The 14,772-nt window shown below is 38.1% G+C and overlaps 1 protein-coding gene across 2 annotated transcripts in view; it reads left to right on the top strand.

Moving 5' to 3' along the window:
* Positions 1 to 14,772, top strand: part of LOC120633013 (zinc finger SWIM domain-containing protein 4-like) — a 108,396-nt gene that overhangs the window by 83,719 nt on the left and 9,905 nt on the right. For both annotated transcript variants that reach the window (XR_005659188.1, XM_039903042.1), the window contains exons 5-16: positions 361 to 441; positions 937 to 1,224; positions 1,733 to 1,860; positions 2,360 to 2,437; positions 2,565 to 2,654; positions 3,321 to 3,487; positions 3,807 to 3,916; positions 5,442 to 5,670; positions 10,204 to 10,354; positions 11,587 to 11,728; positions 13,506 to 13,729; positions 14,642 to 14,766. Coding sequence is in view for 1 of the 2 variants with exons in the window: in XM_039903042.1 (XP_039758976.1) it covers positions 361 to 441; positions 937 to 1,224; positions 1,733 to 1,860; positions 2,360 to 2,437; positions 2,565 to 2,654; positions 3,321 to 3,487; positions 3,807 to 3,916; positions 5,442 to 5,670; positions 10,204 to 10,354; positions 11,587 to 11,728; positions 13,506 to 13,729; positions 14,642 to 14,766 (1,813 nt within the window). In the remaining variant the exon portion in view is untranslated. The remainder of the gene's footprint in view (positions 1 to 360; positions 442 to 936; positions 1,225 to 1,732; positions 1,861 to 2,359; positions 2,438 to 2,564; positions 2,655 to 3,320; positions 3,488 to 3,806; positions 3,917 to 5,441; positions 5,671 to 10,203; positions 10,355 to 11,586; positions 11,729 to 13,505; positions 13,730 to 14,641; positions 14,767 to 14,772) is intronic.

Here is a 14,772-nt window from a genome sequence, read left to right as displayed (position 1 = left end):
AAAGCTCGTTCAGGGAAGTACTACCGTCATGGTTTCTGCAAAGCAGCATTGTTGCAACGCTGTGTTCGGGCCTAACACTCGGTTGGATGGATACGACTGGATAACAGTGAAGATATTGACGGATCCCCCATGCCTAGGAGAGCACGTTAAGCTGTCGGTCCTGAGCCTGATCTGTTTGGGGTCGTGTTGGAGCTGCCGTCCCATCGGAGTATGATAGAGAGTGCACCTGAGTTTGCGTACACACTTGTGCGCTATATATCTCTCGTTTAGTCGACAAATCTGTCTGGAGATTAACAAACTTGAACGAAATCGGTCAGGTAAACTGTGCTATCTCACTTACAAATCTGTTTTTATTTCCAGGTCTGCGAACAAGTGCGAGCGTACTTATTACAGGGAACTTACTATAATGCAAACAAGCAACTAAATTCTTTATTTTCTAAGGTAATTAATTTAAGATTGAAGTTTATTTACCTTTTCTTTCAGCTCATGACTAATAGCCCCGAATGGGTTCGAAGCTAGTCGGGCAATGTCCGACAAAATATAACAATCAGCCGTAAGCTGTATAATAAACTTTATTCACGATCAGCAAACGAAAAAGACATAGAAGCATAACCACTGCTTTAAAAATAGCCCAACGAAAACATAGCCTTGGTGGGAGTGGCTTATGAAGTGTGACCCCGCACTTTAGTTCGCTAGTCAGATGCTGACAGATTAACTGCCGGCCAATCACGGCTGGTCCCGTGCTGCTTGACTTACAGTAGAACCAATCATGTATTTTGCGATTCAATTCATGGTGCGCATATAGACTGATTGGTACCAATTTCGAATGACAATTTGTTAGAAATTCGATTCGACGACGCACGAATTCTATGTTTTTTTGGTTCGATGCTCACGATAGTTTAAATTATACAAAAGAAACATGTTTTTCCTTTTCAGGTTCGAGAAATGCTTCGCGCCCAGGACTCAAACGGTCCAAGAATGTTAATGTTAATGACAGAACAGTTCCTATCAGACCCTAGGTTACTCCTGTGGAGGAACCAGAACACGCCAATGACCGAGAAGTGTAGGCAGTTGTGGGAGCAACTTGGAGCCTTATGGGTCAGCATAGTTTTAGACCCTGGTAGTAATAAACACCACAGAATGCAGTGGAGGCATTTGTTAGACAAGTGGTCTGCTGTTGAAGTCTGTCCTACTGAAGATCCGGATTATAGGTCGTTTCCATTAGTAAGTTATACTTTGATTTTATTTGTCAGAAATAAAATATTTGCATGATCTTGCTCAACTCAAACCTTGATGGTTTATAAAGGCCAAGAAATTCTTAAGCTTCCTACAATCCCACTTTGGTTCCTCTTTTCTTCGAGATATGGCACAGTGTAGGTCTGAATGCACGCCACCAGATTGTTATGTCCACCATTTTCTCTTCCTGTTTCTGAAGATGAGAAAAATAGGTTTGTATATTAACCTCGCGGCGCGCAAGTTAGCTCTAATGATTCCTGCAACCCTAGTACCTTCAACTTTTGATTGAATTGACATCTTTTAAGCACCCTTATCTTTCAAAAATTATCTGACTTTTTCCTTTTTGCAATGGAAAGTTATCACGATTTAGAACTCACTTAAATTTCAACAGAAGATTGCATATTTATGTATTCATGTTATCTTCATCAGTCAGAATTAACATTAAACCTTCATCTACATTAAAAAATAAACAAAATTGTATTTTTGAACTTTTCAGTACGCCCGGGAGCGAGAAAGAAACGAGAGGGACCGCGACAGAGATCACAGAGACAGGGATAGAGATAGACACCGTGATAGGGAAGAAAGAGACCGAGAGAGGGTGCGGGAAAGAGAGGAGAGAGATCGGTAAGCTCCATTATAGTTATAAGTAAATCTAATGCAGATCGCATACACAATAGTGATCAATAATAAGTTTACATTCCAATTCTCGAAGAATATTTACAGAAATGCGGCGTAGGTTGCTTAAACACAAAATTTAATAAGAGGTGCAAACATAGATACATTTAATAATTATGGTCAACTAATCGTCTAAGCCAGAAGCTATAATTTTCTCTAATGACAGAAACAGCATCTTGTTAATTCAAAGTCCGTAGTACCTATTAAAGAAAACGTATATTATTAGTAAAGTAGTTTTAACGAACTCCGGAAAGGTCTATTCGTCTCTGAATCCACGCAAAGAAGTCCAGCATTCCGTCACGCCCCAAAAGACCGCATCTCTTTTGTTTTTTCCTATGACTCTGTTGGACCTATGATGCTTACACAAGACAAGCTGTCAAAGTGGCCAGCACACGGGACGCGGTTTGCTAATTATAGTATTACCTAATTATCCATAATTTGTTTACAGCGAAAGACATAGAGAAAGACAGAGAAGAGAAATGCATTCCCATTCAGAAAGTTCGGATGAAGAATCTAGACCTAATAAGTAAGTGGAAATTACAATTTTATTTGAAATATTTGAGAAACGATTTAACGTAGGTACAACCAAAGTTTACGTTTATGTTTTAAGTTATTTATGAACTTTTACTTTATGGCTTTTCTTTTCTTTTCAGTTATGAGCGAGAATACAGGAGAGCAAGTAAAAGACTTAGGTTACACAATCAGAGATCTACACCACTAACGCCCAGAACAGTTTTTCACAAGTAAGTGACAAGTCCTTTCTTTGTAATATTTATAGCTTGATAATTTAAATCTTAAAAATTGACTTTCTGCAATGATTTTGTATTCATTTCCTTTGGTTTCATGGGAACCTACATTGCAGCCACATGGTTATTGTATACTCTTCTCCTATAAAAGAACATGATGACATTGATTACTCTCTCTCAATCCTATGAGAGTAAAGGCTTTCCCCAACTGTAGGAAATTAATAAGATGATGATAAAAAAGTTTAAAATGTTAGTTAAGTATCTTGAAGTCATTGGTATCGGGATAAGATTATGTATCATCTAGGTCTACTAGCAGAATACTAGGCGGTACTCTACCAAGTGCGAATTTGCATTGAGAACATTATAGAGAACTCTCAGGCGGGTTTCTCTCACGATTATTTCCTCCATCGTTAAAACAAGTGACTAATAATAGTTTAGAAAGCAAATAGCTCCGAAGAGTCACTAGAAGTGCTTGCGGACTCGCTTAACTCTGAAATGGTTAGTTTAGACACAGTTTTACCCACTAGGTTATCTAGCGTACTAAGAGATTCCTATCCGAATAGATTTCATCAAAAATCGCTTAAACTAATTAAATATAAGCTCATTCATATTATTTCATTATTCTACTTCAAAGTATAACCTGACTCAATCACTTCTTTCCAGAGCCCTAGACGCGGTAGACATATCCTGGGAGAACGACCACTTGAAGAACATCCTGGGCTCCGATGAGTTCTATGACCCGGAGAAGCCAGACAAACCTGGTGCCTCCATGGAATCTACGTTACAGCCTTATCCTAAGTTCAATGAACTGGGACAACCCTTATGGCATGGTAAGTAACGAAATTTCAAACTGATTACAGTCCTAGCCATATTATACAAAATTCTTTGCTCTTTCTAACACGCATTTGTAAGAACTTGTACAGAGGGACAGTTCGCCCAGAATGCTCTCACGCGATCTCACATAACTCGCGAGTTTAAATTTGCGTCCAGTTGCGTGCGAAGTTTATGGATGCCCGAATTGCTTCTGCCGGGAATCAAACCCGGGACATCCTACATAAAAGTGTCATAAAAGTTAATATTATGTCCTTTTTTCGGGAAGAAATATGTAAGTAAGTTGTAGTGGATTAAAAGAAAACGTTTTTTTTTCAGAACATCTGCCAGTGGTCGGCGCGAGGATAGAAGCGTTAAGGGCGCACGGTAGAGCACCCGCAGCGTTGCGACTCGCGGTTGCGGCTGGAAGGGCCATGAGACATAGACAAGTTCGTATTCCCCATTTTCTTAATTTATTTCTTTATATCCATTGAATTAAGAACATATAAGATCCTTATTCAGCCATTATTGTATGCAGTGCATTGTGTCCAAAAACCGTGAAAACGCCCCGCGCATGTCTAACTTTACACTGACACAGGTAAACGCTTAGAACATTAATCAATCTATCTATTGGTGAAAACTGCATTAAAATCCGTTGCGTAGTTTAAAAGATATAAGCATACAATCGGCAGAAGCGGTTTTGTTTTACACTATGTAAAGATAACCAAAGGACATCATCCATTTTGGTGCAAACCAAAAGGTGCTGGCAAAAAAAGTTTTAACGAAATTTAGCAAATACATTTCGCACCAGTGTGTCAGGACAGGGTACGAAAACGAAAACACATGTTACTGATAATAAACCAGAAATTCTACGCAGACAAGGTCGCGGGTATCCGCCAGTATTGCTATAAGACCCTTTTTTGTGATTAGGAGGGGAAAATCCTCATGGACATCCCTATGGATAGCGTGGGACTTCTACCGACTAAAAACCCCTCCTTCCTTCTACACGTTAGTGTACCTGCCTTTTGGCCTACCACTAACATCGGAGTCCTTTTACATTCCCTCTGTTTCGTCTCTTTTCGTTACTTTTATTATCTCTTCCATGTATTTTTTTATATATTCTCATTTCTCTGATGACTCTAGCATTATGGAGGTTAGGTTTTCTGTCTTTATTTCTTCTTCACATTCTCCCTTTTTTTAAATCGTGGGCTGTGAAACAGGGTGTTCACAATACATGCAATTACTACTTACTCTTTTCTTTATGCGTGCTATATATTGCATAAAAACCCCAAGACCTGTAAAGCACTGTGTCATCCGAAACATCGGATAACACAGTGCTTTACAGGTCTTTACATCAACCTTAATTAAATGTCTAATTAAATTAAAATAAAAACTACAAACCCATGATAAAATTAAAAATGACAGTAAATCCCTATCCCTACTAATATTATAAATGTCAATGTAAGTTTGTTTGTTACGCTTTCACGCAAAAACTACTTAACCGATCCTCATGATGATCCTATGTACACATATTTTTGGAAGTGTTAGAAGTAATATAGGTTACTTTTTATCCCGACATTAAGCTCGGTTCCTTTGGGAGAGGTGATGAAAATGTTTAACCGATTTAAATAATTATTTTTGTATATAGAGGTTATAATAAGTATTTAATTTTGCCCAAACTTTGTGAAGATCTGATGATTGTGGTTGGAGATAGGGGACAAAACTTCTCAGCGGACAGCAGCAAACCCCTCATTGAAGGCTTAGCGATACTGAATACATATTTTTTTTTAGAACTACAACTAAATTGAATGCCACATCAAAAAACAAAATCAAAAGCAAAGTCGCGGCAACAGCTAGTAAATAAATAAATAACCAAATCGAAATAAATGATCCATAATTTATATTCAAAATTATACAAACGTTCTTGCAAATAAATGATTATTATTATTAATAAGGTGGTCTCCTTATCTGCAGGAAGTGGCTCAGCAGCGCTGGCACGAGGCGGGCGGCGGCGAGGCGTCCAGCTCCGCGACCAGTTCCGGCACCAGTAGCGCGTGCGCCAGCGAGTCGTGCGCCGGCCAGTGCGACCGCGCCAAGCTGTCGCTGGTGTGCGCGCACATGGACGCGGGCGCGTGCCTGCCGTGCCCGTCCCCCGCGGCGCCCACGTGCGCGCTGTCGCACTCGCAGCGCTGCATCGGCAGAGGTCAGTAACCTTATCAATACAGTGCGATATACTAGGTTACATAAAATTCATAATTCGTTTAAAGGAAATTGCATACAATTCTACAATAAACTACCAAACAACTCTTAAAAGTTCAAAGTTTGTATTAAACGTAAGCTTATAGAAAAGTCCTATCTTAATATATATAAATCTCCTGTCACGATGTTTGTCCGCGATGGGCTCCTAAACTACTTAACCGATTTTAAATAAAATTGGCTCACCGTGAGCAGTCTGGTCCAACTTAAGAGATAGGATATCTTAGATCTTTAATTATAGTCGCAATTTTATTTTATTGCAAATTATTTGTCACATGTTATATATATATGTATATATATACTACAATAGTCACTTAAGGCTAAGCGATACTGAATACTTTAAAAACAAAATCAAACGCAGACGAAGTCGCGGGCAACAGCTAGTTATAGTATAAAGGACTACGTAATCGATAAAAAATTTATAGCTTGGGTGTGAATTATTGCTCTAACCAGATAGCTCTTCTAATAATTTTAAATGACATTGTGAGATGGTGATAACAAAAAAAAAACACCCGGCTAAGTTTGTTGTGGGCCTCTTCTTAGACCAGGACGCGTTTGGAACCCTCGTAGCTTTAGTTTTAAGTTTACGAATGTGGTTATCGCCATCATCTCACTACCGTGTAATTCTTATGTACGCATCAAAAGTGCCATCCATGTGCCTATTTGAATAAAGAAATATTTGACCTTGACTTTGACTTTATGTGGTGTGGCAAGCAAGCCCGAGCTAAAATATAATATGTATGTTTTTATAAATTTAAAATGCATATAAAAATTTTCGGAACCGACAAGATTTGACTTGCGACTCTCTGGCAATCGCGGCCTGAGCGCTTTCTCCAATTAAGCTACGGCTATCCTAACGTCGATGCCGAAATTAATATATGCCTTTGACGTCAGTCATTTTAAATTTAAAAAAGAGATAATTCCTCCAAATGTTGGTATAAACACTAATAAAAATAAAAGTTAATAGGGCATACACTTTTATTGTACACAAAAGAAAAAAGTAGTTAAAGAGATATACACATAGAGCAAGAGAGTACAATTTGGTGCTTGGCTTGTAAGGAAATTATTGTTAGCAGGAATACGTATTCATTCAATTATTATATTAACGTGATTTTGTATCAAAACATTTGTGATGGAATTTATACACAATCCCAATATTGTTAGTATATAAGATTAGTCTAAACCTATGTACGGTATTGTCACTTCATAAAACTACTTGCAACTAACTACTACAATTCAATCTTCTTCTTAGGGTGCCGTCTCCTTACGAAGGTTGGCAATCATTAGGGCTATCTCTACCTTGGACACCGCTGCTCTAAATAATGATTTGGTGCTCTTTCCAAACCATTGTCGTAGATTTTTGAGCCATGATATTCTTCTTCGGCCAGGCCTTCTTCTGCCTGCCACTTTACCTTGTACGATAAGCTGAAGAAGTTCATACTTTTTGGTGTTCCGCATCACATGACCAAAATATTCTAACTTTCTTTTTTTAATTGTTAAGAGTACCTCTGGAACCTTACCCATTCTCTGCAATACAGTGCTATTCCGTACACGATCTGTCCAAGATATTTTTAACATACATCTGTACACCCACATCTCGAACGCTTCGAGTTTCCTGGACCTGGTCTCTGTTAGAGTCCAAGCTTCTACGCCATATAGGAGTACAGAGAACACATAACACCGCGCTATGCGTGTTCGAAGAGCAATGCTTAGGTTTCGGTCATAGAGAACTCTTTTCAGTCTAGAAAAGGCGTTGCGTGCTTGCTCTATTCTGCAGCGTACTTCAAGACTATGATCCCCTTTGTCGTCAACCATTGTGCCTAGATATCTGAACTTGGATACCCGTTCAAGAACCTGACCATTAAGGTACAAAGAATTGATTAGCTCAGGTGTCCGGCTTATTTCCATAAATTTCGTCTTTTTGGTATTGATGTTAATACCATACTCAGCACTAACGGAAGCTACAGAATTGACTATGTTTTGAAGCCCTTCAAGACTATCCGCGATTAATATGGTATCATCTGCGTATCTGATGTTATTTAACGTCTTACCATTAATTGATATACCGTCTGAAATGTTATCTAGCGCTTCCGAAAATATAGCTTCAGCATACAAATTGAATAGTAAGGGTGATAAAATGCAGCCTTGTCTTACGCCTCTTTCTATGTCGATGTAAGAAGACAAGTTTCTGTTCACCCTTATATTTGCACTCTGATTCCAGTACAGATTTTTTATGAATCGGCAGTCTTTGAAGTCCAAACCTATCTTCTGAAGAACTTGCATCAATTTTACATGGCGCACTCTATCGAAGGCCTTCTCATAATCGATAAAGCAGACAAAAAGATTTCTATTCATATCCCAAAATCTTTGTACCAGCACTTGATAGCCGAAAAGTGCGTCTCTCGTACCTAGCCCGTTTCTAAAACCAAACTGGGTGTATGACAATTGTGATTCACATTTTGAGTAAATTCTGTTGTGAATGACTTTCAAGAACAGCTTCAAAACATGGCTCATGAGTGATATAGTGCGATAATCGCTACATTTCTTTGGATTTTTGATTTTTGGTAAGGTGATAAATGTTGATTTGAGCCAATCGGATGGAATATTACCAGAGTCATAAATAGCATTGAAGAGCTTCACGAGATAATCTATGTTAAACTCCTCAATTTCCTTAATAATCTCAACTGGTATCTCACCGGGACCAACAGCTTTTCTTGTTTTTGCCGTTTTAATGGCATGATAGACTTCACTCCTGGTAATGGCTGGCCCCGCGTCTTTACAAATGAAATCGACCGGATCACACCGCGTATCATGAAAGAGTTCTTTTACATATTGTTCCCAAGTAACTAGTATTTCGTTCGTGCAGGTTGTGTAATTGCCATCATTATTAACAAGAGTTGTTTGGGAACATCCTTGGTGTTTAGGGGCTATTAACTCTTTAATCTTCTTATGCATGTTGAACGAGTCAAATTTCTTATCCAGTTCCTCGATAAGTGAACATAAATCACCATACCATGCTTCCTTTGCCTGTTTACAATTCAATATATACCAGTAAATAGTCCGTTTCTTCATTATTTATTGTCTTTATACATCCTACATCTCTGCAAGTTCGTAAAACCCTACTACGAAATTTGCAAGCTCGCTATCAAGGAGTCAAAGTCAAAGAAATGGATCTTAAATCATTAGTTTTAGAATCGCAAATCGTGTACTAAGAATTGTAGGCAAATTTGACTTTAAATCCGATATTAATAAGATCAGTTTCACTCTGATGTTTATGTATTCTGTTACTCGAAAACGACTTCTTGATTTACTTACTCTGTGTGCCTAGTGTGAGACTACCTAAGTTAACTTATTCGATCGCATGGAATTGAACTAAAAAAGAAAGAGCGTCCCATTTACCTATTAGATCGTACTCGTAGTCAGATTCTTCATCCGAACATTCTTGACCTACCAATGCAATTTTAAAAATGTGTAAAAACGCATCTAGTACAGCGAGGTTACTATACATTTGATGAATTCCTCAATGACAAGGTAGATTGGAAGCATCCAGCCTCGCTCTCATCTCCCGCAAGTTAGCAAAATGATTGTAAATGTTGATGTTGGAAAAGAGCAACTACTGAGTTGCTTTCCGGCTCTTCTCGGTAGAATCTGCTTTCCGAACCGGTGGTAGAGTCACTACAAACATACATACTTGACGTTTCAAAAGTGCTTATAAAGTAGGCCTACTTGAAATAAATGAATTTGAATTTGAATTTGTAATTTGAACTTTCTAAATGGGTATGCATTTCTCTTCCGTCTTTTCCTATGTATCTTGCTGTGTACAAAACATGGATAGTTAGAAGACTATCCATGTTTGGTTAGTCCATCCGGTTTGGAGTAATGATTTAGCATAATATTGTTATATGTTTAAGTAGTAGGTAGTAAAGATTTAGTGACAGGGCTCCTGCGGGGGAAGTATCATTACGACCGACGTAAGACGGCCGATTGGCGCAGTGGGCAGCGACCCTACTTTCTGAGTCTAAAGCCGTGGGTTCGATTCCCACAACTGAAAAATGTTTGTGTGATGAACATGAACGTTTTTCAGTGTCTGGGTGTTTATGTGTATATATTAAGTAATTATGTATATCATTCATTAAAATATTCGTCAGTCATCTTAGTACCCATAACACAAGCTACGCTTACTTTGGGACTAGATGGTGATGTGTGTATTGTTAGAAAAAAAAAATCATAACGGTCACTTATAAGCGATGGTTTTCACTTGGCATCAATTGGGCCAATTGGGACAGTTATACTATTAAAGAAACATTAGCAACTACAACAGTACCACTACCGAGCACAAATCTCATCTGAGATCATAACATACCGCGACTAAAGTATAGTTTTTATACCATTTTTGTATGTTTAAACATTTTTCAAATTTCTGTCTGCCCCGAAACCGTTGCGCTACAAGGGCTTTAATAATCTATTTCATTGAACACAGACAGCAGGTGTTGGACGGGTTGGACGTTGGAAGCGATCTGGTGCGTGTACGAGTGTCTCGCCGACGCGTGTCTCGCACCGGATGACCAACGGGCTTCGCCGCGTCTGCACACATACATAGACGAGGAACCCAACACCGGTCTGCCTCCAAGGTATGTATATAATGAAAATATCTGTTAGCTAAAACAGCTATTAAATCACTATCTCAAATTTCTATTCTACCCAAGTAAACAACGTAATCTATAGCGAGTGGGACAAACTAAAACAGGGGTTAGATTATTTCAAAAGCGTCACTGAAATACATTCATGTTCGTCACATGTCACAATCGAGCCCACATCCTTGACTCGAAAAGTAGGATAGCTGCTCACTGCGCCAATCGGCCTTCAAAAATTCGAAGTATAATTTAAGTTATTCTAGTTTAGTTACAAGCTATGTATATATCAATTATATATACATATATATTTTTTATGGCCACATCCTCAGTGGTTTTTCTCGCACGTCCGAAGGTTCGTTGGTAGAAAAAGCTTTAGCATTGAGTCCGCCTTTTGTAAGACGATTTATTGTTGTGCAATAAAGATACAAAATATATAGATGCCAACCTCCAATAAACTACTCTTTTTTTATAAAACAAAAGAAAAGTTTGCGTGTAAGGTTACACGCGCGATTGAAGTAAAACTTTTATTATTCTTTATTGATGAAAGAATAAAATGTTCCTGGGACTCCGCCATTTCATTTAATATTAACTATTTCATTTTATTTAAAATTCAATCATATCACTTTCACATTTTAGAAATATTTTCATTCGTCAAATTGAATAATTTAGAGCGGAAAATTGAAGGTTAGATCAGTACATGTAAACACATGTATAGAATGTCGCAATCGTCAGAAAACTTATCAAAAATTTATTCATTACAAAAGTAATAAATAAAAAAGTTTATTCAAAAAACTTTGCAATTCAATTTTCTTTTTACTTTTGAATATATTGAAAATAAATAATCCTAATTGATTATGATATTTGCCTTTAGCTGGCGTATAAGTCAAGAAGCGTGGAGTATGTGACATATACTTACGACCAATCCAAATTACTATTTTTATATAGCGGAAACTACACGGATGTAAGTGTTACTTCCGTCAGAAAAAAATCTGAGCTACTCCCTAGTCGCGCGTAAAGAAGTTTTGCTTCGAAAATGTTCTTTTATTCTTGTTCTTTTAATCCTTGAAAGTAACTGCTAAGACGTAAGTGTTACTTCCGTCAGAAAAAAATCTGAGTTACTCCCTAGTCGCGCCTAAAGAAGTTTTACTTCGAAAATGTTCTTTTATTCTTGTTCTTTTATTCCTTGAAAGTAACTGGTATTTGTTCATGAATTATGGTCTTTGCGACAGGTACCAACATGTGCCAGTGGCGGGCAGTAAAAACCCAGAAGAGACTTATCTGGCCTTGGCACTAGAAGCGGCACTGCTAGGCCTCGGTATGCAGAGGATGTTGCCACATGGCCTCTATGCGCAGGAGCGATATTGTAAGCAGGTACGCCTTTAGTATAGTTTACTTCTCTGTTAGACTGAATTTATCATAATATCATTTACAGACAATTCTTTGCTGACTTGTCTTAAAATGTTAACAATCTTTTGCAAAAAATATATATATACTTTATAAATATTTATTTTATTTATTTATCATAGGTAATATGACAAATAAATAAAATAATAATTATACAACCAAATGCGTACCTAAATATCTTATATGTTGTTACTTTTTAGTGTTTTTTTTTTTCTTATCGTTAAGAAACTAATAAAAACACACTTACATAAAGTAATCTCTTTTTATCGTGTTTTTTTATGTTGTATATATTTTTAAGAGTGTATTTACACTAAAAAGTTAAGAAAAGATTGTATACATTGTTTTTTTGTTTTTTTTTTATTGAGCAACACTTCGCAGGGGGTGAAAGGAACACATCCTTTAAAGTATTGCCCTGTGTTCAATAACCTGAGTCCTAGATGTGAAGCCCCAGGTGCCTTTAATTACACCGGTACCCACGCCCTTCAGACCGGAACACAGACACGAACCGGAACACTGCATTGCAACAATGTTTAGAATTTTGAGACAAGTTAAAAAAAATTGGCTACAGATTAAAAAAGTTGATGCTGTTATTAGCGGAAACTAATATTGATTAAGTAATAAAGGACGCGGTAATAGCTTAGCCTTGTGGTTAGAGCTTCCGCCTCCGTTTCGGGGTAACGAAGTTCGATCCTATGCTATGTGTTAAATTAAGGAATTAAAAATATCACTTGTTTTAATGGTGAAGGAGCATCGCGAGGAAATCTGTTGGTCGGAAAGTACTCCATCTCAAAGGCGTGTGAAGTCGACCATTCCACAATTGATCAGCTTCTTGGACAACGACCAAAATAAGTTTTAAGCTATTTTGTACCGGAAATTTACAGTACCAACCATATCTTAAACGTATAAAATGTAACCCTGTCGTATTCTGAAATTATTTCGCATTTACTTGCTTTTGAATGCAATACCCTCAAAAAATTGTGACAGCGGTTTACTCGAAAACTATTCGCATTACGTTGTCTAAGATAAGTCTCAGATACAGTAAATAATGTATCTCTAAAGCCTGTGAAGTAATATATTTCGGTTTTCATTTACACGTTTTTTAAGTTAGTTTTGCGCTTAAAGACCATCATGTTTGATTGGAAGCACTTTCTAAGGCACGCTTGCCTGGATAGTCCATGTTCACTTTTGCCTTGAAGGTGCTTTAGTTACAGGCACATAATTTAGAAAATACAGAACCCTCATTTAGCCATTATTACATGCAAAGCATTGTGTCCCAAATCAGTGCCCCGCGCACGTGTCACTTCAAATCCGGGAAATGTTGCTAGCTCACAAACTTTTTCCCATTTTCTCATTTTATGATAAACATTTAGAACACTAGGGATAAAATAATTACTGTATGAAGTGACGAGCCGCCTATTCGAGGTTTTTGATGCTTCAACATTAGCCGTGTACGCGGTTTCTCTGTGTTCTTAACTATACCAGTTTTGAGCACCTTATCTAGCTGTTCGTTTCAGAATCTTAGAGGAAAAACTATTCGTTCGAGTTGACTAGATGTCAACCTTACCGCAACTCGCTGTTCTGTAAAGTAATGGTGTAGTAGAAACTAGAATCCGGAGCAATCTGGCCGAAATCTAGGCTATAAAAACCGATAAACATGCAGGTGGAAATCTGTGATCTCTTGTGTTAGAGCTATATATCCAGCTATGGGATTAACCTTAAATTTATGATGGTTATCTGTCTTCAGGAGGAACGGTTAATAAGCCAACTGCAAAGGGTAGAGGGCGAAGCAGCGGCCGGGGTCTGCGCGAGGGTGGCTAGGGCCCTCCTTGCGGGAGGCCCTTCCTCGTGCCTTGGGACCAAAGTACACCCCAGATCAGCACCGGCGCATACCTTTGCTAGGTTTCTATTCTTGGCCCTACTTCCAAGTGACCCGGAATTGGCGTATCGGGTTGGATTAAGAGCTATGAGGTGAGTTCAGTCAATTTAACTTATTACACATTTCGGTTGATCAATTCAAAACAACTTATTAGAGCTTGGGCTATGTTTTTTTATATTAATCGATAATCTTTACAAACCGCGGTAGGCAGTTGCCGTTTTTCGTCCATCGTCATGGTTTTAGAGAAGCTTGTTTAGATGACGGTAGCTGCTTTTGTCACTAGCATGTGTTAAGAAACCCCGCCAACTTCTATTGAAGCAGAGTAGAGGGGCGAAGCTTTCCATCTCTCTCCACTCTAGAGTCCGGAAGCCTGGGGCGAACAGAGAGACATTTATATGTTTAGCAATTTGCTATTGACAAGTCAAATTTGGAAATGATCAACAGCTTTCGAACTCTTAGAATTGTTAATTGAACGACATAGAAACAAAATACTTAATACAAAATATATAATAATAAGACAGACACAATAATCTATAAATATAAAAGAGAAAGTGTGTGGGTATGTTCCGTTTAGGCTCCGAAACGGCTGGACCGATTTCAATGAAACTTTCAGGGAATCTCCGGATTGACCTGCCGAATAATCCTGTAAAGTTTGGTGACGATCGGAGCACTCCTATTTTGAACTGTCAAACTGTCAAATACAGCTTTTATTTACTATGATGATATTCTATTGTTGGGTGTACATGGGTGTAGATAATGATCTTCACCCGCTCGAGAAGAGAATAGAAGATAATGAATACGGAGAGAAATAAATGATTTAATATATTATGATACTTAAATTAAAAATTTATTGATGTAAGTTTATTGTTTAAATGAAATAAAGCAAAATCTAGTCCGGCGAAGCGGGCTGGGTACGCTAGTACAAGATAGAACAATTAGTAGACAATAATTTGATAATAAAAGTTATAAAGGTTAGAAACTCTAGAAGCATTGCTCATCGCCAGGTTACCGATGGTGGAGGAAGCGTACTCGCTGGATGGAGGTGGCGCGGCTGCGGGTGGTGCGGGCGCGTGGCACACGCTGCAGCACGCCGAACAGCAGCAAGCGGCACTCGCCAGTGCGCTGCTAGGTACGT

Source organism: Pararge aegeria, chromosome 21 (assembly GCF_905163445.1).
Source record: "Pararge aegeria chromosome 21, ilParAegt1.1, whole genome shotgun sequence".
Taxonomy (NCBI): Eukaryota; Metazoa; Arthropoda; class Insecta; order Lepidoptera; family Nymphalidae; genus Pararge; species Pararge aegeria.
Note: the sequence above shows the minus strand (reverse complement) of the source record. Positions and strands in the feature narration are given on the sequence as shown.